Source organism: Haliotis cracherodii, unplaced genomic scaffold (assembly GCF_022045235.1).
Source record: "Haliotis cracherodii isolate W230 unplaced genomic scaffold, xgHalCrac1.p SCAF_6, whole genome shotgun sequence".
NCBI classification, from domain to species: domain Eukaryota; kingdom Metazoa; phylum Mollusca; class Gastropoda; order Lepetellida; family Haliotidae; genus Haliotis; species Haliotis cracherodii.
The window spans coordinates 1,040,567-1,068,290 of NW_027266319.1; the positions used below are offsets into that span (position 1 = coordinate 1,040,567).

A 27,724-nucleotide genomic window follows, 5' to 3' on the forward strand; every position below is an offset into this window, starting at 1 on the left:
TCATACTTACCAATTGTATAAGTTGCATATTAATTGACATTTCCAATAATATCGTTTAATATATATTAATCTAAGACAGAATATGGATATTTAATATAAGAACAGTAGTTAGATTATTCCTACTGGTTGGCTGCGTATATATACCCACAAATTGCAGTTCTTCTCAAGTTGTTAATCGCATTACGCAGAAACGTCTTTTGTACAACTGAGATACTGTTGCAATAGTATTGTGATATTACTACCTGTACCATAATCTCCACACTATGTTATAATTGTCTAGATATCACAGATTTGCTTAGCACATGTATTTACATGTCCACGTGCCTCCAAGGATTTATTGGAAGGCCACGTATGTTTATATCTCTCCAAGAGTCCATCTGAAGAACACCTATGTCCGTATGTATCCAGGGGTTCATCTGAAGAACACCTATGTCCGTATGTATCCATGGGTCCATCTAAAGAACACCTATGTCCGTATGTATCCATTGATCCATCTGAAGAACACCTATGTCCGTATGTATCCATTGATCCATCTGAAGAACACCTATGTCCGTATGTATCCATGGGTCCATCTGAAGAACACCTATGTCTGTATGTATCCATGGATCCATCTGAAGAACACCTATGTCTGTATGTATCCATGGATTCATCTAAAGAACACCTATGTCCGTATGTATCCATGGGTTCATCTGAAGAACACCTATGTCCGTATGTATCCATGGGTCCATCTGAAGAACACCTATGTCCGTATGTATCCATGGGTTCATCTGAAGAACACCTATGTCTGTAAATATCCATGGGTCCATCTGAAGAACACCTATGTCCGTATGTATCCATGGGTCTATCAGAAGGATGCGTATGTCCCCAGTCCCACTGACGCACATGGATGTCCTGATGTCTCAAAGAGTCCCTCTGACGCACATGGATGTCCTGATGTCTCTAAGAGTCCCGCTGACGCACATGGATGTCCTGATGTCTCAAAGAGTCCCGCTGACGCACATGGATGTCCTGATGTCTCTAGCTGCTGTCCAGACTGAGCACCTCCAGTTCCGGCAGATGGTCCATAAGGTCCACAAACCTGCAAGGACAAGGGTACATGTAGTCACAGTGATATATCATCCGCATATTCTTGGTAATGACTTTGTAACCCTAATTTGAGTTGTGGTTTGTTTGTTGTTTAATGCCGCACTCAGCAGTATTCCAGCTATATGACGGCTGTCCGTAAATCTTCACGTGGTTTACTTTTGTCATGTCCAGGGAGCATTGTACGCTATTAAGTATAAATAGTTAATGCAAGAGAATACCCAGAATATATTATCCGCCCAAACACTCCAGATTGTACCCATGTGGGGAATCAACCCGGGTCTTCGGCATAACGAGCGAACGCATTAACCACTAGGCTACCCGACCGTCCCCTACTTGGATGAAGCTACAAGGAAGGTTTTTAGACATTTCTTCCTTGGTTTGTTCTCCCGAAGACTGAAGTAATTATTCCTGATCAAATGTTCACGATAGTCAACGATTCATATTACATAGCTCGAAGACCTGAAGTAGCACGAGACTTGAAGATGAAATCCCTTTCTGGGCACCAATACAGTGCAACAGCTTGATTAACAAACATTATTTTCGCAAAAAGGTTAAGCACGCTTTACCAGTAGCATCACAACGCACTCACAATATCCAATGACAAGTTGTTAGCCTATTATTGTATTGCGTGCTCACCCTCCACACCGAGGCGATGACGAAACTGTTTCGCGAACACCTGGTGGCATCTTTATATATTTGTGACAGCATTTATCTATTTTATTTTGTCACTATTTTGTTCGGCCTCTCCTTTAAATGTCGTTGATATAACAAGTAAAGACTACTTCCGAATCTGTTTCAATAATAAGGAAATACGACCTGCTTCCGGAAGACATCGAGAGACACAGGACGCCTAAAGTAACATTGGAATCACCTTCCTGCACACGGCCCCAGTGTACTAACTATCATTTGAGACTTATATGTAGAACATCCCAGTGACGCTATAAATAGCACAATGATGTAAGCAACATTTTTGGATTTAACCGCGCAAAATATGAGCGTTCACTGACTTCCTTAAAAAATATAAGCATGATAAGATTCCTGCAATTCCAATTTCAGCTTATACTATAAACATGGTTGCTAACTTATATTTTAGATCAAATAGAACACTGAAGACTTTTTACAAATAAAAGTTATGGTCACATTAGTGGAAAAAAGTATGAAATAACAACAAACCGTTTTTTATTGTTTTCGCATTCTTCTGTCAACTGTCTGACGCTGAACCGAGAACGCCGGGAGGGACCAGATCTACAAACGAGGGAGGGAGTTTCAAGCAGCGTTGTCTTCTGTTTCAATTCTACCAAGGTGTGTCAGTTTCAACTCAATAGTTTACCACTTTGCTGTCACCCAAAAGCACGGTTACGAACAGCGGATTCTGGCACGTCTAAGGGACGCAACTATACTCAGCGACTTGCGGCGTCATTGACAACATAGCCATCACTGTCACCGATCTAAAATGACTTCACTGGATAACAGATGCGTTTTTAAAACTAAAGTAAAATTTGAACTGAGAAACTATCAAATCTTTAAGTTATTAATATGTATAAACCAGGGAACTAGATGATACCGAAATACAACAAACTGCCACGAACATCGTCTCAGTTCGGGAAACATGTCTAGAACTGTAAACTGTTGTACCAATGTTGTCACTAGACAAATATATTGTATTGGGAACTTTAACGAGGTCTACTTACTGAAACAATGTGGCGACACTTGAAGCAATGTGTTTCCAAGCAATGTCCGAGGATTTCCAACACTGCAAAACAAAGACGTCATGTCTTTAAAAGGCAATTAGAAGTGATACACATAAGGAAAAGAATTTATAGTTGTCAACTTCTTTATTATGAGGAACACAACGTTTCATCAGGTTATGGAGGAGTAATACTCCGATACGTTGTGTTCCTCATAATAAAGACGTTCCTTCACCACGTTGTTGACTCTCAGTGTCCCGATGCCTAATTGCTAGCCATGTTGTATAGAGAGGTCACCTTTCTTTAGAAAAGTACAATAAAATGTGAAATGTGTTTGTATAACAGAAACACAAATTGGGAATATGCATCTCAAAAACATTAATTAATTGCATTTGTTTCCAACCTAAAAATTCGAGGATATTCAACCTCAAATGAATTCAAAACAAAATGTATTAGTCAGTTTCATACGTCTTCGCGTTTTCATAGTAACGCCCAAAAAGGTTGAGTCACACTCTGTTCTTGCTGTTGTACCCGTCTGTGATTGTCTGACAACAGCGTATATGCAGCTCGCGACTTACCTCTTTCAGTGTTTCTGTTAAAACCACACTCTCCATGTCGAGCTCTTCGAGCATCTTCTGAAAATGAAGCAACGTTTCCTGGAGTTCCAAATACACCCTGAAACACAAAACATATCACCGTGGCACTGACACACAGATACAGCAGATGACATGGTTCCATGCAGATAACGTGGCCCTTCAAATGTTGATTGTTGTAAACGGTAAAAATTGAATAAACGATCGCAATATCCGAGATCGTTACTTCCAGAGGTTTTGTTTGTTGTTTAACGCCGCACTCAGCAATATTCCAGTTTTAAGACGGCGGTCTGTAAATAATCGAGTCTGGACCAGACAATCCACTGATTGACATCATGAGTATCGATCCACGCAATTTGGATACGATGACATGCATCAACCAAGTCAGCGAGCCTGACCACCCAATCCCGTTAGTCGCCTCTTACGACAAACATAGTCGCCTTTTAAGGCAAGCATGAGTTGCTGAAGACCTATTCTACCCCGGATCTTCACAGGTCACTTCCAGTAGTTGAAGAAGGGTATTGTCACAGACCTGTCACAGAACCGTCATAGATATGTCACAGACTTGTAACTGAACTGTCACGGACGCGTAATTGAACTGTCACAGAACCGCCATAGATATGTCACAGGCTTGTAATTGAACTGTCACGGACGCTTAATTGAACTGTCACAGAACCGCCATAGTGTCTGTGTCTGTTCTTGGTGACAGTGAAGGTTTTACGACAATGCCGTTTCGTATCATATACAGAAAACTATAAATTCAACTTACCCCTTGAATTCCTTGAACTTTAAATGTGATGGGTGCTTGTGATGCATCTGATGATGTTGCCAGTGAGATATGCTTTGCTGGCACAGCTGTTCCAAGTCCCGCCTGGAAACAAAGGGCGCCAGTGAGCAGGGAGAGCCTGATCATTCATCACGTAGGAAGTAAAACAAAGATTAGGGGCGAGAGACTGAATTGTGTCCATTGCACTACTCGGCATCATTATGTTGTCTACTCTGGTGTCCGCCTGGAGTCTCTGATCATGTGGATGTTTACTGCATGTATGTGGACAGATGACGGAAGGAGGAAATACAGAGTTAAATATTGCCAGACACTACCGGACATTAATCTGATTCTGTAATAGAAAGGAAATGAATATTGACTGGTGAAAATGTAAGATTTGGCCTGGTACTTAGTATTTTTAAGGCCAACCTTTCATTTGTCCTTTCAAGCCAGGATTCCTTGTTTTCTGAAAACCAAGAGAGCTACTGCCCATTACTGTTGTCATGACAACGGTAGCTACTCCATAGCCACCATTCATACATAGAACAAACTCCATCTGATTTTGACTTCTATACGTCATATTCTATGAAATGTTTAAAGGAACATAGGCTATATATGTACGTTGAAGGATGGTCCCTCAAACAAGATGGTTACCGTTATATTGTTTCGTCAACTTTCAAGGATGTTGAGGCGTTTTCAGGGAATGCATTATAGCATGAAGTGTACACATGCGTTCAAACGTCATCCGGATAGTTTTTGTTTTTTTCTCCTGTTTACAACCCACCTGTCCTTCTTGTGCATCAACTCGTCACATTCTGACAGCGGCAGCGAACTTCTTCTCCTCCGGATTCTTTGTAAAATAGTTTTTGTTTCTTCAAAAATGCTTTTTAACATAATGGGACTGAAACAAATACAAACGTAATAAGTTGAAATACATTATACCTATTCTTCGGCGACTTTGACAAGTGGACATTTTTCTTTGTAAAGAAATAAAGTTATAAACGCTTGGATATGCATATATATTGTTTTAATGATGGCTGTTAATAAAACACGTTGAGTTAATGAAATTATGATCATATAAATAGTTTGAATAAAAAAAATGTCAGTACCGGTTTGAAAGATCCGAGGTCTCAGAGATGATGGGTGATGACTCTAAATGTTCGTTCACTTTTTTCCTAAATCTACATATTTCATTCTTCAGTAGACAAAGTTTTCGATGAATCTGGAGAAGAGAATGATAAACATTATAAACCTGATTTTGGGGTGATTACCATTCGTCATGATAATAAACGCAGTATACATAATTCTACTGCAACTAAAAACATTTACAGTTATATGATGTGCAAGCGGTATAACTCCATGTAGCGGATTATTACAAGTTTTGCACATCGGTTCGATTCACACCTCAGTGAACTGAAACAAATACAAATTCAATCCTTATAATTGAATTCGACATCGACAAAATGTTTTTTCAGCAATAGTTTAACGATAAACAGTTGTATATATTAAAGCAGATTCCAGGTTTAGGAATACATACTGTGGCCTGACACAAATCAGGTGATTGTTTAATTAATGCATAAAACTTGACACGTGCGCAAAGTCAGTAGCCAATCAACGGAGAGAAGGATGAAAACAAAGTCCAAAGACCTGTCAATAATTCCGCCCTTCCCGATCTAGGCTGGAATGAGCCAGTTATATGTTGGCTTGACTAACGAGCCTAAGCACAGTCCAATCAAATTTGCATAACGAAATCGACATCCGGTCCGTTACCAACATGAAGTTCAAGTGCAGATTTCGGTCGACTACATGATTTGTCAAAGGTCGTCGACAGATATTTTCCAAATCCTTTTATGTTGTAAATCAAGGTGCACACGTGATTTGATGCATTTCGCGAGGTGAGATCCGTTTTATTACAACATAGATCTTGATCATCGATCTGATGGTGATGACTGGACAAGGCCATTTTGTTTGAAAGAAATGCAAGTTATGAGTGGCGGAATCTGATTGGTCAATAGGAGGGCCATAGAAGGAATATAGCCACTGGTGGCGCTACTAACGAGCCCAGAAATTCCAGCCTTGTTCAGCAAGGGTGGAAACTGGACTTTCAGAGTCAGTTAACTCCCTTGCCTCGCGAAGATGGGAACAATTATGTTCAGGGGAAGACAGCTGTTTCACATGACATGGTCAGTGACCGCCACATTACAACATTAGTTCCCCGAGAACGGGAAGCCACAGTTGCAAAAATGTGTGTCACAGTGTTCCAAAGGTTGAGCCAGTACTGAGTGTGATCGTGTGGACTTACTGTACATACTGACTGTTTGGCTTTGTTTGTATTCTGGGATATGGTGGAGTCATATTCGTGACTGATTTCCTTTCTGGTCGATTCGTAAGATTTCATCATTTCAAAGCGGGACTGCTTTTCCCGACAGGTTTCCGATAGAACTCTGAACTTCTTTTCAACTCTTTCCAACAAATGTTTCAAGTAGGACCTGAAAACAAACACGGGTTAGAATAAAGGTTTCTCCTGACAACGTTTGAAACGTACTTGGATTACAAATTACATTTGGCGTAAAACACAATTTGGTGATGATTGATTTTATAAATGCATCACTAATGACAGCGGTTCCCCAAACTATGGTTTGTCTCGTCCTCTCACAGGAAGGAATTGTTTTGAAGAAGTAACACACATATTCAAACAAATATCCCGTGCCGCCCCGTCCCCCCCCCCTCCCCCCCCCCCCCCCCCCCACACACACACATGGTCACCTCGTTCCCCAAGACCACCTCATATGTTTCATATTTAAATATATCCATAAAGATTCAGAGTGACAATAAAGTATCCACAAGAGGGGTGACTTTGTCATAGTCAAGTTCCCCTTTATCATTCCATCAGTTCCTTGGTCTCTACATATCACAAAATTTGAGGTACAATCGAGCAGATTGAAGATATGAAGATTTAAAAGAGACCAAAATGATGCGCGACGCAATTCCCTGCTTGTACTTGTACCATGTGTTCCCGTGATTGTTCAGGTGAGCAATTTTCGCGAACATCTTGTATCGAAATAATCTTGGACAGGTTTATGATATGGTCGGAATCATGCAATGGATTCCTCATTATTATGAAAATGGTTTCGTGGCTTCTATTTTATGGGCAATGGATGGGTCATGAGTTATGTAGAGTAAGGTTCCTACCACAAAGACAGCTCTGCTCGCTTTTGGCCTTTCTCAACCCTAGCCGATGTCATTACTTGGAGTAGAAGATGGAAGACAAACACACATATTTTGGACGCAGTCTTCAGGTCAGAATCTAGAGATGGGCGGACGCCGAATGTAGGCTCTTGGCCTGGAAAACAGAACAAAGCACATTCATGTAGCACCTGGCTTTCCAGGGAATTTACAAAGAGTATGTTTAGTAGTAATATTATAGGATCTATTTGTTTGTTTGTTGTTTAACGCCGCACTCAGCAATATTCCTGCTATATGACGGCTGTCTGTGAATAATCGAGTCTGGACCAGACAATCCAGTGATTGACATCATGGGCATTGATCCACGCAATTGGGATACGATGATATGCATCAACCAAGTTAGCAAGTCTTACCACCCGATCCTGTTAGTCGCCTCTTGCGACAAGCATAGTCGCCTTTTACGACAAGCATTGGTTGCTGAAGACCTATTCTACCCTATTCTATTCTATAGGATCAATAAACAAACAGTAAAATGTTTAGAAATGACGACAATATCTGAACTGAAGTACCAAACCATGGAAAATAGACCAATCATGTCATGCTTCGCGGAATCATATTGCGAATGGTGAAGTACCCAAAGTGCGGTTGGAGCAACTCTCCTCCTCCGACTCGTCTTTGTTGACTAGAATTATTGGATCTTCCTCGTCTGCATTGACTGCACTCAATGGATAACTAGCATTGACCACCTCCCATAGACGCTGGTCATGATGGAAGAGCATTTGGTTCGGAGCTGGAACCTCCGTTACCATGGCAATGGCTTCCTGAAGCTCGGACAAGCTGAAACAGAGACGTTTAAAAAAATCTCCACACTGAATAATAGTACGTCCGCGCCACAAGGTTGAGACATGATGCACGGCACATTTAATACAAAATCTTATGTATGATGGCGCCGTTGTACATAACAACCTCAGCACGACGACTGTCGTACATCTGTGTTAATGTATGGAAGTAACGACAAACTTTGCGCTAAGATCGCCATGGACAAAAGGACCCATATTGGTAACAATTGAGAAGGCTTACACTGTGCTGAATCTCATTCTAAATAATTCGAACTTCAGTAATAACGATTCGGGCATAAGGTATATACAAGGATTTAGATTAAGAAAACATACGTCTTCAACTGACGCAAGGACGCAAAAAGGTAAACAATGTGTTCCAGAATATGCAAGAACAATATCTCCCGACGTACTAAAATATCTTATGGTTCCAAAAGGTATTGTTTTGGTCCTTCTTTCTTGAAGTACTGAAACATATTCGGTTTCCTAGCAACCCTCCTCCCCAAGCAGACATTCCTGAACATATATTTGGTGGACCTACTGGCACACTACGAACCAGACCTAGCTTCAGAGAGCGTCATGCGACTCTTACTCAGAAGCTTTTGGATCAAGGTTACAACATTCAAGGCCTCAGTAAAGCTTTCAAAATCGATGTTCGATGCAATTCCCATATGTTCCCGTGTTTTTCAAGTAAACATTTGACTTGCCTTTGTATGTGTTTGTGACGGGTGCCACCGGTGGGCAGGATACGCTCACCTTTTCGCGAAGACCTGGTATCATCACTATTTGATAGTGATTTATAAACACATGCTCATGATATAGTCGGAATCGTACAATCGACAAATTCCTATTGGATATGGAACGGGTTTTGTCGCTTTATTTATCAACAGTTAGCATGGGATGTGACAATACCTTGGTGATGTAGAGGTATATATGTTGTGAAGTGACAATACCTTGGTGATGTAGAGGTATATATGTTGTGAAGTGACAATACCTTGGTGATGTAGAGGTATATATGTTGTGAAGTGACAATACCTTGGTGATGTAGAGGTATATATGTTGTGAAGTGACAATACATTGGTGATGTAGAGGTATATATATTGTGAAGTGACAATACCTTGGTGATGTAGAGGTATATATGTTGTGAAGTGACAATACCTTGGTGATGTAGAGGTATGTATGTTGTGAAGTGACAATACCTTGGTGATGTAGAGGTATATATGTTGTGAAGTGACAATACCTTGGTGATGCAGAGGTATATATGTTGTGAAGTGACAATACCTTGGTGATGTAGAGGTATATATGTTGTGAAGTGACAATACCTTGGTGATGTAGAGGTATGTATGTTGTGAAGTGACAATACCTTGGTGATGTAGAGGTATATATGTTGTGAAGTGACAATACCTTGGTGATGTAGAGGTATATATGTTGTGAAGTGACAATACTTTGGTGATGTAGAGGTATATATGTTGTGAAGTGACAATACCTTGGTGATGTAGAGGTATATATGTTGTGAAGTGACAATACCTTGGTGATGTAGAGGTATGTATGTTGTGAAGTGACAATACCTTGGTGATGTAGAGGTATATATGTTGTGAAGTGACAATACCTTGGTGATGTAGAGGTATATATGTTGTGAAGTGACAATACTTTGGTGATGTAGAGGTATATATGTTGTGAAGTGACAATACATTGGTGATGTAGAGGTATATATGTTGTGAAGTGACAATACCTTGGTGATGTAGAGGTATATATGTTGTGAAGTGACAATACCTTGGTGATGTAGAGGTATGTATGTTGTGAAGTGACAATACCTTGGTGATGTAGAGGTATATATGTTGTGAAGTGACAATACCTTGGTGATGTAGAGGTATATATGTTGTGAAGTGACAATACATTGGTGATGTAGAGGTATATATGTTGTGAAGTGACAATACCTTGGTGATGTAGAGGTATATATGTTGTGAAGTGACAATACCTTGGTGATGTAGAGGTATGTATGTTGTGAAGTGACAATACCTTGGTGATGTAGAGGTATATATGTTGTGAAGTGACAATACCTTGGTGATGTAGAGGTATATATGTTGTGAAGTGACAATACTTTGGTGATGTAGAGGTATATATGTTGTGAAGTGACAATACCTTGGTGATGTAGAGGTATATATGTTGTGAAGTGACAATACATTGGTGATGTAGAGGTATATATGTTGTGAAGTGACAATACCTTGGTGATGTAGAGGTATATATGTTGTGAAGTGACAATACCTTGGTGATGTAGAGGTATATATGTTGTGAAGTGACAATACTTTGGTGATGTAGAGGTATATATGTTGTGAAGTGACAATACCTTGGTGATGTAGAGGTATATATGTTGTGAAGTGACAATACTTTGGTGATGTAGAGGTATATATGTTGTGAAGTGACACTACCTTGGTGATGTAGTGGTATAAATGGTATGAAGTGACAATACCTTGGTGATGTAGAGGTATATATGTTGTGAAGTGACAATACCTTGGTGATGTAGAGGTATATATGTTGTGAAGTGACAATACCTTGGTGATGTAGAGGTATATATGTTGTGAAGTGACAATACCTTGGTGATGTAGAGGTATATATGGTATGAAGTGACAATACCTTGGTGATGTAGAGGTATATATGTTGTGAAGTGACAATACCTTGGTGATGTAGAGGTATATATGGTATGAAGTGACAATACCTTGGTGATGTAGAGGTATATATGTTGTGAAGTGACAATACCTTGGTGATGTAGAGGTATATATGTTGTGAAGTGACAATACCTTGGTGATGTAGAGGTATATATGGTATGAAGTGACAATACCTTGGTGATGTAGAGGTATATATGTTGTGAAGTGACAATACCTTGGTGATGTAGAGGTATATATGGTGTGAAGTGACAATACCTTGGTGATGTAGACGTATGTATGTTGTGAAGTGACAATACCTTGGTGATGTAGAGGTATATATGGTATGAAGTGATAATACCTTGGTGATGTAGAGGTATATATGGTGTGAAGAGCCGCATCTTCAGCACTGATGATGGTGAACTTCTTCAGACTTTTCAGTCTCTGCACAGAATGCTCCAGGGTCTGGAATGTCCACTGCCGATTCCGATCTGCTTCTAACAGACCAGCTATAATCGACACTGACCTCTCTCGAATAGTTCTGAAAACAACAAGGACATTCATAGTATATTATCAGTCGAACAACCCCTGGTGGCATCCTCAAGTACATAACCAGCTCTTTGTCAGGGTTCAAAGTTACTGCTTGTCCGCAATGCCCTATTTTGTGCCCACGGTTTTTTTCGCGTGAACAATTGACTTGCCTTTGCATGTGTTTGTGACAGGGTGCCACCCGGTATTCTCACCGGGATTACGATTCCTAGACACATGCTTATGATATAGTAATGTTTAAGATTTATATAAGCATAATAACACCAACTGCACCCAAACGACGCTTCCCTCTACATATGTCCCCCTTTCTGGACACCATTAGGGTCGGTCGGGTAGCCTAGTGGTTAAAGAGTTCGCTCGACACGTTGAAGACCCGGTTCGATTCCCGACATTGGTACAATGTGTAAAGCCCATTTCTGGTGTCCCCCGCCGTGATATTGCTGGAGTATTGCTAAAAGCGGCGTAAAACCATACTCACTCACTCATTACCTCCGTACACACGAACCATGTCTAATAATAATCCGTACCCAGTATTCGTAATGACTTATTTGAATTTGTTTACGTTTTTTTTTAGAATTCGGAACGTCATGCATGACCGAACATAAAGCCTCTTCTCTGCTCAGCCGTGTGTTGAAAACGGCTACAGAATGTTTTCAAGATATGTCAAACATGTTGTACAGACGTTACTCAATAGACTCTGACACAGTTTGAATACCATTTTGACCCCTTTAACAGACGAGTCATGCATACCCTACAGAACACACAGACATACCCTACAGAACACACAGACATACCCTACAGAACACACAGACATACCCTACAGAATACTGTGTAAATACGGAAAATACGTTTGTCTAGTTTGAATTTTTTTCCACAAGAACCTCAAAACATATTTCTTCAACCTAAGTATCCCTTTGATAATAAATCCAAAACGCGTCATGTTTGACTTGCTAAAGTTCTTCCTTGTTGTGGAACCGAAATCAACATCACTTAGAACGTCGAGGAAGACAGACGTTCATCAGCATACTTTACTTCAGGATGAAGAGATAGAGTAAGTGAGGAAAGGTTCATGGGGGTATGTTGTTTCTTTGTTTCTTTGTTTGTTTGTTTAACGCCGCACTCAGCAATATTCCAGTTATATGACGGCGGTCTGTACATAATCGAGTCTGGACCAGACAATTCAGTGATTGACATCATGTGCATCAATCCACGCAATTTGGATTCGATGACATGCATCAACCAAGTCAGCGAGCCTGAACACCCAACCCCTTTAGGGGTGTTAGGGGTGTGTGTGGTGTGTATGTGTGTGGGTGTGGTGTGGGGGTGTTAGGGGTGTGTTTGGTGTGTATGTGTGGGGGTGTGTGCGGGCTGGGTGTGTGTGTGGTTTGGGTGTGTGCGGGCTGGGGGTGTGTGTGGTTTGGGTGTGTGCGGGCTGGATGTGTGTGTGGTGTGGGTGTGTGTGGGCTGGGGGTGTGTGTGGTGTGGGCGTGTGTGTGTTAGGGGTGTGTTTGGTGTGTATGTGTGGGTGTGTGGGTGTTAGGGGTGTGTTTGGTGTGTTTGTGTGGGGGTGGGTTTTTTTAGGGGTGTGTGTGGTGCGTAAGTGTGTGTACGGGGCTGGGGTTGTGTTAGTCTGCAGTATGTCATCTGTATCACTGTGGCATGCGGTCGTGTCTCGACCAGGCAAACAGGTGCTTGACGTTCAAGGTCCTTGCAACAGAGGGTGACGGGTGACGGGTGACGGGTGACGGATGACGTCATTACTCACGGAGACAGATTGCATGTGTCTGGTAGCGTCCTCTTCCACCTTATGTCTTCAGAGGGTGACCGCTGTTCTCCTGCTATCGTGCCTGCTGGCTTGCACGTGATCATCATGAACCTACGGAACAGACACACATCACTGTAACACGCACGTTCACGTCTCCATACCTACGGTCTGAATCATAAGCCAGCACGGAACTATTATAACCCCTTAGCATTCAAACCGAGGTCCATTCAAAATGCATTCTCGGATACCTGGGGAGTATACACCAGCTGCCTGTTTGTCTCGGGAAGGTGTGCATCGTCATTGCCACGTCGCCCCAGTGTTTCCTTTCCCGCGGGGAGAACACAGACACATTTCGAGCACAGTTAGAAAAGGAGACGAAGGGCAGAAGCAGTAGACGATTTTGCGATCCCATCCACCAACTCTCCGCCGCCATCGTAACGTCACCTGACTCAGGACCGGTGCGCATCGAACAGGACCACTTACACAGACGGATACTGATGTCATTTAAAAGTTGTCACGACATTAAAGTCACTGTGCCCGGGTTTGTCCAGATCTGATGGAAAATATATGCATAGGCGGCTGATTAATGGTCAAGTTTTGTAGCTTGTTAAACGTTCACTCACATGACACTCCTGTTGTTGCGGACGCCGCCGTAAGGTTTGAAGGGAATGTTGCCGGTGCAGGCGTGGTAGATGGTGACGCCAAAACTCCACAGGTCTGCAGACTCGTCAAACACGGTGTTGCCACCGCTGCCCATGAAGGCCTTCTCGTACATTGCTGGATGCTAATAATAATAATAATAATAATAATAATAATAATAATAATAATAATAATAATAATGATAATACACTTTCTTTGTAAAGTACAGATTCTCGTACTTTTTTTTTTTTGCCAGAGTGAGGCACCTAATCACCAGCACACAAAGTCAGGGATCTAACCCACTCAGCCACAGAGGCTTCCTAAAAAATGAAAGTCCGACAACTGGTAGTCTAGATCACGTACTTTGCGTACCCCTTAGACAAGAGTAAATTGGCACGGCTCCCATGGCCGAAAGCTGTGATCCAGATGAGGTGAGGTGAGGTGAAACTGGGTTTTACGTCGCGTCCAAGATTATTGCACATATATAGCGACGTGCCGATTTATAGAGCTAGCCCACTGAGATACCATGCCGCAGTTTAACATGAATACCCCACTCAGACACAGTATACTGACTCCGAGCCGACCAGTCCTTGTTTTAGCCCCTTAATGCCGAGCGCCAGACAGGGTAACAACAAGTGCCATCGGCATTGTGTGTTGAGAACTCTCTCTGTTCCTTGGAAAACAAGAGCTCGTTAATGGATCCTACATCACTATACAAATGCACTGCGGACAATTTACTTCACGGGACTGCGTGTGACAGTTAGCTGTGACGTCAGGAAAAGGGATATTCTTTCCACACATCACGACAGATTTAAGACAGATGCAGAACTTGTGACAGTATATTATCAAGATAGATAGCTTGTGCAGATAGCCGTTAGGTTTCTCTTCACATTTCAATTAGGGGGACTACTTTTATAACCCGGACATTTCTAGGTCTCAGCTATGTCTAGACACCATTTGGGGCAGTGGGGTAGCCTAGTGGTTAAAGCGTCCGCGCGTCACGCTGAAGACCTGGGTTCGATTCCCCACATAGGCACAATGTGTGAAGCACCTTTCTTTCATACCTTTCCCCCGCCGTGATATTGTTGGAGTATTGCTAAAAGCGTGTAAAAGCATACTCACTCACTAGACACCATTACTGAATCATCACAAAAAATATAAAATCATCAGAATGAAGACGCACCAAGTACTCCTCGGTCCCAGCGAGAGACAAAAACTGTCCATTGTCGTGTTCAACACTCTTGCTGGCCCCGAAGTCAGCCAACTTGTACACAACACTGTCAGAACAACGAAATACTGAAAATAATTACACGCATACGTTCATGTATTCCATGTAATTAGAACCGCTCCATTCTATATAATTCAAAATATAATAGAGTAACTACGTTTATAAAGAACACTCTTATAACGAACTGACCGAAATAACGAACTTCCTTTTTTTAGTCCAGGCCATTTGTTGTATATATGTTGTATAAATACTTATAACGAACTACGGTCATTACGAACTAAAATGTATGATCCCTTTGAGTTCGTTATAACCGTAGTTTACTGTATAATCAATACAAAAATACGTGTTGTGACGTGAGCATGTACAGAATTGAATAATGTCTACAATTGTTAATTAAAAAAATATATTGTCATATAAATGTTTCAGTTCATAAACAAGTGGCTTCAACAGTCAGGGCCCCGTTTCACAAAGCGATGTTAGCACTATGGCCATCATAACCTCGTGTTAAAGTGGGTTAGACGCGTTCATCTTAGCGTTAAAACCCGCGCGGCTACCACAGGGCGTTACAAACCTTGAATCTGGCTTGACGTCTCTCAGGATGTTGCCCGGCTTGATGTCGCGGTGCACAAAGCCACGTTGCCGGAGGTACTTCCATCCCTGGCCTTCATGAAACAGACATTTAGTACCAAATTACAACATATCTTACCATGATAACCGATCGCAGGAACGGTACTTGGTGGCGATATGTTTACAGCAGCACAGTCAGTCTGAACAACGTGTGGCGTCTCCTTGGGCAAGTGACTTTGTTCGAAATGGGCCTCTTTTCACCCAGCACTGAGTGGGTACCCGGTAGTATGAGATGGCAATGTGGATGTACACCCTCTAGCGCCTAACAGGCAGCTTGGGTTGTATACTCCCCAAGGAGCTGAAAATGATTCTGCACACTGATCCAGTGACCGGGATAATAATAGCGCTTTGAGCATGTCCCTGAGTGGTGTGGAAATATGCGCTATATAAATGGCCAATTTTTTATCATTTATTGTTAACAGATTGAAGTAATTTATTGTTATCATTATTATAGCATTATCATTTATTGTTAACAGATTGAAGTAATTTATTGTTATCATTATATTATTATATCATTATTATATCATTATTATATCATTATTATTATTATTATTTCTACTACTTACATGTGTCATTTAAAAAGATGAGGAACTGCTGGTCATCCAGACCGTGCATGTTCTCTGGTTGCTGGAGAAAGGAGTGCAGGCTTCCCCCGGAGCAGTACTCCATCACAAGAACTCCTCGACCTGTGCCACACTGACAAAACATCCCGCATTGAAACACATGGACAACACACAGCCCTGTTTCATCTACGAAACAAGAACTCCTCGACCTGTGTCACACTGACAAAACATCCCGCATTGAAACACATGGACAACACACAGCCCTGTTTCATCTACGAAACAAGAACTCCTCGACCTGTGTCACACTGACAAAACATCCCGCATTGAAACACATGGACAACACACAGGCCTGTTTCATCTACGAAACAAGAACGAGGTCCCTATGGTTGTCACTTGGTTTCCGGAAATTGAACTGAACTGTCAATAGGATAACCTAGGACCTCCATGTCATCATTGGCACTATCAATAGGACAACCTAGGACCCCCATGTCACCACTAGCACTGTCAATAGGACAACCTAGGACCCCAAGTATAGCCCTAGTTCCCGTCTACCCACTTACTGTGATTATGATCACTTCTTCCATACTAGTGTTTAACATAGCACCATCATTCGACAGGGACTATGTCAGAACGGCACCCAGTAGAGAATGTGTTTCACAATGATAAAGACATTCTTATATTACTTTTTTTGATAAATGAACAGTGACAAAAACGTACTCACCTCCTCTTCTCGTCGAAAATAGCCCACAATGTTTCGATGGGACATTCTCGTCAAAGCTTCAACTTCTCGAACGTTTTCTTGAGAGTTGCTCCATTGGGCATCCTTGAAGATCTTCAACGCATGGGTTTCGCCTGTCGCCTTTCAAAGACAATAGAACGTAAACTGCTGGAGTTTCCCAACCCGAGTGACATGCAACAAGAATCACTGTGTATCCGATACCGACATCATGTTACGATACTGTATACAAGTCACGAACAACGTCCAGGCAAAAGGGATGTTCATATTCACATCTCTGTCAAACCTCTGTCACACATCTCTGTCACACATGTATCTCTGTCACACGTGTATCTCTGTCGCACCCCTGCCCCCCACTATGTCACACCTCTCTGTCACACGTGTATCTCTGTCGCACCCCTGCCCCCCACTATGTCACACATCTCTGTCACACGTGTATCTCTGTCGCACCCCTGCCCCCCACTATGTCACACCTCTGTCACATATCTCTGTCACACTACCAAAACAGAAGCATCACAATCAAAACCTATATTGTTACAGTGATGACACCAGGTGTTCGCAAAACATATGCCCCACCCTATAGCTAACTACCACCGTGAAAAACAGAGTTACACGGGTTCCTGTTTCAGAAGGCGAGGAACCTTCTAATGACATTCTATACACATAACCAATATCCACTTAGTCTTACTTTTTCAACGCCGATGAAAACGTCACTCGAGGCTCCCGTGCCGATTTTATTTTTATTGAAGTAAAAATGCCTCGTGGTTTGCCCAAATGAGCCGTCTGTGACACGAAGCATTGTATGCAGTTGTAGAAGTTCCAACACGATGTACACGCATGTCAGGGCGTCGCCGACGTTGATCCTTAGCAGCATTTATTGCACCTCCTCAACCGCAGAGGAGAGTAGTCTTGACAGCGTGCACCAAGCACAGCAAGACCTTCACTTCAGCTCGGACGTCATCATTGGATTGGCTGAAAATATATAAATCCATTCCAATCACGCATTCCTTGAAAATCAGTATGAAGATGATCGACGATTGACCATCAATATGAAACCAATGTTGTCTCAGAAACACACATACACATTGCCTTTCATTTCATTTACGAAAGGACCCGTGAAGATCCGGGATAGACCCATGCTTGCCGTAAAAGGCGACTGTGCTTGTTGTAAGAGGCGACTAACGGGATCGGTTGGTCAGGCTCGCTGACCTGGCAGATGTATGCCATCGTATCCCAATTGTGTGGATCGATGCTCATGATATCAATCACTGGATTGTCTGGTGCAGTGTCGATTATTTTCAGACCGCCGTCATATAGCTGGAATATGTCTGAGTGCGGCATTAAACAACAAAGAAACAAACAATTCATTTACTAAGGTGAATGTGACGATCGGGAGCTTACCAGCAAGAGTGAGTGAGTGAGTTGGGTTTAACGCCGCTTTTATATCACGTGACAACGTTATCTAGGAGGAAAGTCGAATTGATTCGCCACCATCGAGCCGGGTGTTGACAGAACAAGGATCTTAATCGGAACCAGTCAGGGACTCGGACTCTAACATACCCAATCTTACCGGAAAGAAAATGACGAATGTGCTATTCATGTAAAACGCCCGTTTTCCGCATCCGGAATAGATATGGACGTAACAACGGTCTCATTATTGCCTCAAATAGAAGTAGTTACGATTATAGATTATGTTATCTTCATCTGTTATGTATGTGTGTGGGGCAGTGGGGTAGCCTAGTGGTTGTGTGAAGCCCATTTCTTGTGTCCCCCGCCGTGATATTGCTGGAAACGGCGTAAAACAATAACCACTCACTCAACAAACAGTATGTACATAGTTCGCTCATGGGCGTGTGTCATGAACACTGATGCTATATGTTGAACTAGATTGATCAGACTGCTCGCGGAATGGTCAGGGTCGTCCATCTAGATTGATCAGACTGCTCGCGGAATGGTCAGGGTCGTCCATCTAGATTGATCAGACTGCTCGCGGAATGGTCAGGGTCGTCCATCTAGATTGATCAGACTGCTCGCGGAATGGTCAGGGTCGTCCATCTAGATTGATCAGACTGCTCGCGGAATGGTCAGGGTCGTCCATCTATACTGATCAGACTGCTCGCGGAATGGTCAGGGTCGTCCATCTATACTGATCAGACTGCTCGCGGAATGGTCAGGGTCGTCCATCTAGATTGATCAGACTGTTCGCGGAATGGTCAGGGTCGTCCATCTAGATTGATCAGACTGCTCGCGGAATGGTCAGGGTCGTCCATCTAGATTGATCAGACTGCTCGCGGAATGGTCAGGGTCGTCCATCTAGATTGATCAGACTGCTCGCGGAATGGTCAGGGTCGTCCATCTAGATTGATCAGACTGCTCGCGGAAGGGTCAGGGTCGTCCATCTAGATTGATCAGACTGCTCGCGGAATGGTCAGGGTCGTCCATCTAGATTGATCAGACTGCCAACGGAGTGGTCAGGGCGATGTATTAGCCTACTGCTTACAGTAAACAAGCCTTTGACTGCCATACCACCATTCTTCACACGAGTGGCTATTCGTATCAGAATATGTTTTTGAATGAATACACAATGCCATTTAGAAAGTGGTCAAATGTAACAAATGTTATATTTGTGATAACACTTTCTTAGTAAAGTACAGATTCTCGTAGTCTTTTGGGTTGAGTCCCGTCCGGGATTCGAACCCACACTTGCCAGAGTGAGGCACCTAATCGCCAGCACACAAAGTCAGCAATCTAACCCACCGAACCAATCTAATCTCAGCCACCGAGGCTTCCACAAAAATGAAAGTCCGATAACTGGTAGTCTAGATCACGTACTCTGACAAGTGTAAATTGGCACGACTCCGAGAATCTGTACTTTGCTAAGAAAGTGTTATCCCAAATATAATATTTGTTACATTTGACCACTTTCTAAATGGCATTGTGTATTCATAGATTTCGGCCATGGGAGCCGTGCCAATTTACACTTGTCAGAGGGGTACTCAAAGTACGTGTTCTAGACTACCAGTTGTCGGACTTTCATTTTTTAGGAAGCCTCTGTGGCTGAGTGGGTTAGATCCCTGACTTTGTGTGCTGGTGATTAGGTGCCTCACTCTGGCAAGTGTGGGTTTCGATTCCCGGACGGGACTCAACCCAAAAAAGCACGAGAATCTGTACTTTTCTAAGAAAGTGTTATCCCAAATATAACATTTGTTATGTTTTGGAGTTTCGTTTTTCTCTTTTTTCAGTCACCAGTTTTATTTAAAGTTTTGAAAAAAACTCGTTAACCATGTACTTCTAAGAAAGGCTTGCAAGGCTGGTCACAGAGTTTCCCTGAAACTGGCCCATTTTCAGTTTCGAATATACTTTCGCTTTCACTTTTAGAGGACAAATGCCCACCCTATGTTAATACTCTACATATAAGGAGCGAGGGTGTAACCAAGTGGTTAAAGCGTTCGATCGTCACAACGAAGGCCCGGGTTCTATTCCCCCCTGGGAACAATGTGTAAATAAAAGCTACAAACCTTCGATATTCATAAGAAGATTCTGCCAAAAGCAGAGTCAATCGTACGATTCCGACTACATCATGAGCATGTGTTTATTAATCACAAACACATACAAAGGCAAGGCAATTGTGCACCTGACTAAGGAACAATAAAAGAAACCCAATTAATAGCTTCTTACGGCAAACGCCGGGTGCTAGACCCTCCCCATGTTCCGTGTGGACGGAATTCATATATGACATTTAATGACCTATTATAGGGTACTGCCCATTTTAATGTCATTCATACAGCCCAGAAAGAACACAGTCGTGCTGTCACACGGCTAGAATGAGTACCGACATCCAATTTATAAACAGTTCCACATGGAATCCATATTTATTTCTGAGAGGAATTCTAGTGTAATAGTAGTACCCTCTCATCTCCCGGGGCGGTGGGGTAGCCTAGTGGTTAAAGAGTTCGCTACTCACGCCGAAGACCCGGGTTCGATTCCCTCCCTATACAAGGGTACAATGTGTGAAGGGTATTCCCCGCCGTGAAATTGCTGGAATATTGCTAAAAGCGGGGTAAAACCATACTCACTCATTCACTCTCAACTTCCAAAAATCATACTGTTATCATTAAAATAAGCGTTCGTTCCATTCGTTCACCTACCTCAGCGTTGCACAGACATTCGTCGTCTACAGACCAACAACGTTGCCTGGCGTATCTAACAACACACCCTTGACGACTACGATCAATGGACCACAACTAGGTGCACGTCTGTTGGCGTGTTTGTCCCCCAAGAGGACGCAGCCTCGTGTTCACACATTCAGTGCTGGCTACATCACCGTGATGCCAAACGGGCCTCTCTCTCGGTGGCAGAAATACAATAACTGTATCATAGTTTACCAAACATGATTGATAACACCTACTGACACTATATTCAAACAAAGTTTGCATATAACATCGGCCCGATTTTGTTTTATCTATGATGACCTTTAACCTTCCTTGTAGAATAACGATGCAATAAGGAAGCTCTGCAAAGTATTGTTCTCAGAAACAAATGTCGCAAACAAGGGTCGCTTGTTGCCAATGTCAACAGCTTGATTGCTAACATCATCGGGAAGTTCAGAGCCGTCAGAGCTATAAATAGAACAAGGCCTTGGGTTTTTCCATGTCTGCTTTGTTATCGCCAGTGTGACAGGTGTCCGATTGACGAGACCTTTGGGGGCAGCTGTGAACAGTCAGGCACTCTTCAGTGGATACCATGGAGAAATATTGCTATTATTATTATGTTTTTAACATGAGTTGAACAGACGGATCGAGAGGAAGGGATGGGTGGGAAGTATAACATCGAGAGAGATCGCCCATTGGACTTTAAGCCCCCAACAGATTAAACAGATATACGTCATTGACCAAAATATGGACCTGATGAGCTTACTGTCACACACACACACACACACACACACACACACACACACGTCGTCTTCTAACACGCTGTATTCAAATAACGGGATGTGTTCGGGGATTTTGGAAAGGATCACGTTATTTAGGTCCTGGTGTGTAATATCTTTGCGTGCTGGTTACCGCGATATCCGCATTCTCTGTAAATCTCCGAGCAGGAAGGAAAAATGATGGTCACTAGTGACACACAGCTGGAGAGCGTAGCTATGTGAGTGTTTAACTACCCCGCGTACCTCGTGTAAGACTGATTGTCCACTGATTGTTCCGCCCTGTATCTTATACACAAAAGAACCATTGTGTCATGACGTCAAAACGTGATGTAACTAGCGTGGCTATAAATGGACATCTGTGTGTACAGTATGCACCGTGTGCGAAATACGCTACAGTCAGAAAGCGCACGTTAAATCTCCTATATCAGTCAGTCAGTCAGTCACACAGTATGCAGTGTTATAAATACCCGCCTGACCGACAGTCCGAGACTGTTGTAAAACAACAAACAAATAAACAAAACGTATATGTGCGCAGATTGAGGGATTTCACACTTCCATTCTAGATCTGTTCCATCCTTTTGCAATTTCACAATTTTAAACATCATTGTAAATCAAGTTTGTTTAAGAGTGAGTGAGTGAGTTGGGTTTAACGCCGCTTTGAATGGCACTGCAGTTATATCACGGCGTGTCAGCTTAATGTGGGAGGAAATCCCGAATTGATGCAGGCCCCAGACGTTTACCACTTTGGTGAAACCCACGAGCACGGGTATGGTGCTGACAAACCAGAAAACATAATCGGGGTGAACAGGGATTCGAACTAAAATCAAAATTTTCTGGCGTGCCCAGGAGACGCAACTCTGCACAGCGATTTGGGGGCCTTAGGCCAACCGTGTCCCCGTTTGTTTAATAAGCAAATAGTTGTCTATCAGTGATTCAAGTACAGATGAGGGTGTAGTGCGTGCAGTGTGAATATACACGGGAAACAAGCTCCACTTGCACCAAGTCTGCTGAAACCCCCGTACCCTCACAAGGAATGGGCGTGCACTGCCACGCCCAGGAGACTGTGCTATATTTAGGAAATAAACGACGAGTGGGAGTTGTTTATCGTACAATAAAACACTGCATGTACATTAAACCACCAGGTTTAGGGCGGAGCTCGCCACTCGTCGTTTATTTCTTTTTAATATAATGTACAGCCTCTTTAATGATGATGATAAAATGTGCAAGCTTCGAATATATATACCCGTATTTAACTAAAGATGACTCCCTCAATAGAATCCGGCCTCGGCAATGTCGGACAAGCCCATTTAATGCACAGGGGAGTATTTCCTGCACATTCTCACAATCCTCATGTCAATTACCTGTACCTTTTCTCCCAAACCCGATTGTCATATCTCTCCCGGTTTGGGATGAGATCGTTTGGTCTTCGCGTTTACCTATGTTGATCAGCTACACCTATGGGGAACAACTCACGAGACACTCACCGTACAAACACATCGTCCAATATACGACGTCATCAAGTTGCGAGCGCATGTTCGTGTCTCCAGAAATGACGTAAAATAAACGTTTTCATTTTCTTTGAGATTTATCGCGTAGCTATCTTATATATTGGCCATTCGTCACCACTCGCCCCTTTCCGTAACCTGAAGAAGACGCATACCCCTATCGATGAATGTTATGTGCGACAATATGACAAACCAATCAGAATGCGCGTATGATTTCAAGTTCTTCGTCAAAGAATCCCTCAGAAATAATCTAAAAACAGATACCCAAGACACAGTTTAATGTGTTCAATCAAACTGTATAATTCCGCATGTCCAGATGTGCTTTAAATTGCATCTGAAATATATAATAATAATATTTGGGGAAATGTATGTGAACCATTACCCAACGAGTTGACAATTGTTTTAGTTAGCCCGTTTGCGCTAAGACGGAACCTGGTCGCAAAAATGGCCACGAGAGGGACACGAGTCGCTATTCGGCTTGTCCCGTAATAACACGAGTTGGTCACGAATGATATATTGGCGTAACATCACTGACATGACGTCATTACAACCATTAACTTCGACTCGACCCGAATAAGGCGATCAACAGCAGATCTCAACCCAACCTTGGATATTACATAACATATATGCAGATGTCTCGTGCTCTGTATGACGTGGTTTGCTATATTTGAATGTAAAGTTCCACACGAAATATTATCACATGTTTGTTTACATTTGAGGGAGTGTGGCAATTTACTACAGTGATATATAACAGATCGATAACTGAGGCACTGACGAGTGTAGTATTCTGTATCTAGGCGTGCATTTGTAATAGGGATGGGACGGGTAGCCAGGGTACTCGGGTCGGGTGGGTCCTGAGTAGGACCCGGGTACCCACAGTACTACCCGGAGCCGTGGTTAGTCACGTGATGTATTGTTTAATGACAAAAACTCACTATAGCTCAGCGGTTACACTACAAGTCGCTAATGTTCAAATTTTGTTCTGATGATGCACGCATTACATTTGACTTGTATATGTTTGAGTAAAGATAAAGCTTCAGTCAACTTCAGTGTAGGCATGATTTGATCGTTTCATAAGAGACCATATATCTATTATATGGTCTCTGGTTTCATACATGTATCTAAACAGTTTTTACCAGGGCTACAGTTAAACTATCCCCAATTAGACATTGTGTTCCCTACTCTTGAGACCTACAGTGGGTACCCGGGTAGGGTCGGGTAATAGGGGGTCGGGTACCCGGGTTGTCAATTTTGACTCGTCCCAGTCCTAATCTGTAAGCTGCTAGTATATGATTCAGGGTCTCTGTGCCGTGACCAGCCATTCCTACCCGTGTCCTTGACAGGGGGAATCGAATGACTCTTTACAGCGAAATTGTGACACATAGCAATGACGAGGAGTCCCAACTCTTACAGAGCGGCATGTAGTATTTGAGTAACACAACCGTACAGAATCTGCTGTCAGGATACCCTCTGGTAGGCTAGTGGTCAAGAGGCTATCTCGTCACACCGAAGGTCCGGGTTTGATGCCTCACATGGGAACAATGTGTGAAGACCATCTCTGGTGTCTCCCGCCGTGGTATGGCTTAAAGCGGCATAAAACTATACTCATTCAGAATAGGGCCATGATACGGTCTTCAAAATCGCTCTGCTTGATCTCAGATCTGTTCGTGTACTTTAATTGGATTTATAAAACTTTATTATACCTACATGTAACACTAGTATACCTACATGTTCCACCTATTAAACCTAAATGTAAAACGAATATTATACCTTTTTGTACAACATACATTGGAAACAGATTTCTTGAAATACACATGTCAAGTTACATGTAATGGAGAAATTCCTGAACTTTGTGTGTGGAGAGGTCAGCAAATCTGACAAAATTTCGGCGATTTTCCGGTTCAAGTCAATAATGACAGCTATCGTCGTCACGTCATTACTCTATGTAATAGGAATGAACTCCCGTCACAACCGCAGGCCTCGACTACAGATCAGAGAGACGATGCAAGCCCACAAACCGTCCCTACTGCGCCGGTGCGGGTCCATGCTCTGCTCTGCTTCACATTCATGCAATGGTACAATGACTGATTTATCTGTGAAAATCTTTAACGTTGTCAACTAACTAAACACTTAGGTTTGATGGGCTATTGGGTATGTCTCAAAACCTAATGGAAATAGAACTAATATTATATTTGGTAGAGCTGGAACGGGTCCAGATTTACAACCCGGGGACCCACCACCTTATTACCCGACCCTACCCGGGTACCCACTGTAGATATTTAGAGATAGATACAAACTGTCCGATTTGGAAAGGTTTGACCTTAGCCCTGGCAAAATGTATTTAGATACACGTGTAAAATGATCTGGTCATCCATACACTGACGTTTACTGCATGAAGTTCTATCTTTATTCAAACATATAAAAGACAGAAGGAATGGGTGCATTGTCAGAAAGAAATGGGAACATCAGTGACTTATAGTGTAACCATAGAGTTTTTGTCATTAAAGAACATATCACGTGACTAACCACGGGTCCGGGTAGTCCTGTGGGTACCCGGGTCCTACTCAGGACCCACCCGACCCGAGTAACCTAGTTACCCGTCCCAGCTTTAATATTTGGGATAACACTTTTCAAGTAAAGTACACATTCTCGTATTCTTTTGGGTTGATTCTCGTACTTTTAAGGGAAATATGATTTTGTGTCCGTTCGAGGAGTTTTGAGCGTCTGGGGATATCCATACAATCTATTATATATAGCGCACACAACTGTCACGCCCCTAATATCCATATTCAGCTTATCGCGCTCATGCACGAATCTATCTCGCATGTTTGTCAGAATTGTATGGCCTCATTTTAAGCACTCTGGTTCCTCTGTGTGAAGTAGAATGACCCATCAGGGTGACTTGGCACTAATTCTACCTGTCATTGTCAATGAGGATTCGGAAAACTATTTACTTCCCGGGCAGTGACTAATGGAAAAACTAATTCTACTTCCTTTTTGAAAATACGGCGTCATTCGACGCTTGGTCGACAGTGTAGAAACTGACGCGGGTCTAATTATTCACAAAATGACTTCATTTGGCACGCGTAGAATGTTACTTCATAAAGAATCAGATTTCTCCAGCCCTGATCAAATACTAGTATATTGATAATGATAAGCATGCTTCCCATCAGCAAGTTTGGGAGTAGTTTCATGTTTATCGCTTAAACTTAAACATCATATTATTTCAAATCAGTAAATAACTGATATGAAGTAACATCCTAAGCTTGTCGCGTTTGTTTACATGATGTTTGCGCATGCGTGTAAAGGTCATAGGGTCCATATGCCAAACTCGCTGTAGAAAACATAGTGTTCACAAATGTACCCAGCTTATTTAAATAGTGGATGAAAATGAAGCGTACCTACCTTTCTGAACCTATTACTTCGTCCGCAGTCAGATTTGCAAATGAATTTTGAGACGACAACATATCTATATTTAGATGGGTTTTACCGCTTGGAAAATCCCTTACGTGTTCCAGCTTGATCACGTGACTGAATCCAGCAGAGCAGGCTGCTTGTAGGCGCTTAACATACATGGGTAATTTAAACCTCTGTTTAAACAACAACTAATTAAACATTAAACACAAACTGTTTCAATTGTTGTTTTCAAACTTGGCGTTGACAGCACGTGCAGCTGTGAATTGCGGCCGAGACACATCCACACACCTTCAGGCGGCCATCAAGGAAGTCTTGCTTTGAAGATAAATAACACAGACTTAAGACCACACATATAGAGTTCAACCGCTGAATAAAGGCATATTGTCTTGGCAATTTTAGCTAGGGGTCATTTAAAATTTATATTATGTTCCGATAAATAAGTAAAATCGCTTGTCGCCTCGCTAAAATGTTTGAAGAGAAAAACAACAACGTTACTTCAAAATCACTACTACTACTACTACTACTACTACTACTACTACTACTACTACTCTCTCTCGTTTTAATTGTACATGATTTATTAAATATTCTTCTTCATATTCAGGTCCGGGGTATGATTGGTTGGGTGTTGGAGTTGGTAAGTTCTTTAAAATATTTAGAAATACGAATTTATTTTGCATTAATTAACTTGATATGAATAGATTCATACAGTGTTTAAAAATTGAATGATGTAAACAAAGCTTTGTTTACAATGTCAAGTGGGTGTAAACAGGACTTTTTTTTAACATCCAAAACAAAATATTGTAGAAGATGAGCACATAAGAAGTTTGGCGAACTTCAGTGGTTACATAAGATGGGTGAAAAGTAATGACCGCAACGTGTGTATAATTGGGAGTTATTTTGGATTGAAGCCACTTAGAAAAGTATTTATATCACGGCGTCAGTATACAGCGTGAGGACAACGCGGCGTG

General features: G+C 42.2%; 1 protein-coding gene across 3 annotated transcripts; it reads right to left on the reverse strand.

The window, feature by feature from the left end:
- LOC139445352 (serine/threonine-protein kinase TBK1-like) lies at positions 1 to 26,768 on the reverse strand. Of its 3 annotated transcripts, none has more exons than XM_071226484.1 (19): positions 26,745 to 26,768; positions 17,593 to 17,876; positions 16,890 to 17,027; positions 16,172 to 16,301; positions 15,550 to 15,640; positions 14,934 to 15,027; positions 13,735 to 13,895; positions 13,112 to 13,222; positions 11,159 to 11,338; positions 7,954 to 8,156; positions 7,326 to 7,476; positions 6,436 to 6,622; positions 5,243 to 5,355; positions 4,918 to 5,034; positions 4,137 to 4,238; positions 3,353 to 3,449; positions 2,778 to 2,839; positions 2,260 to 2,331; positions 1 to 1,078 (listed from the first exon to the last, which is right to left on the reverse strand). In XM_071226484.1, the coding sequence occupies exons 2-19, from the start codon at positions 17,776 to 17,778 to the stop codon at positions 1,018 to 1,020; spliced, it is 2,256 nt and encodes a 751-aa protein (XP_071082585.1). In that variant the 5' UTR covers positions 17,779 to 17,876; positions 26,745 to 26,768; the 3' UTR covers positions 1 to 1,017. The 3 variants fall into 3 exon arrangements, with proteins under 3 accessions (XP_071082585.1, XP_071082586.1, XP_071082587.1); XM_071226485.1 differs by lacking the exon at positions 26,745 to 26,768 and adding an exon at positions 21,053 to 21,117; XM_071226486.1 differs by lacking the exons at positions 1 to 1,078; positions 2,260 to 2,331; positions 2,778 to 2,839; positions 3,353 to 3,449 and adding an exon at positions 4,563 to 4,599 and having other exon boundaries at positions 4,190 to 4,238.
- Between the last annotated feature and the right edge of the window lie 956 nt (positions 26,769 to 27,724).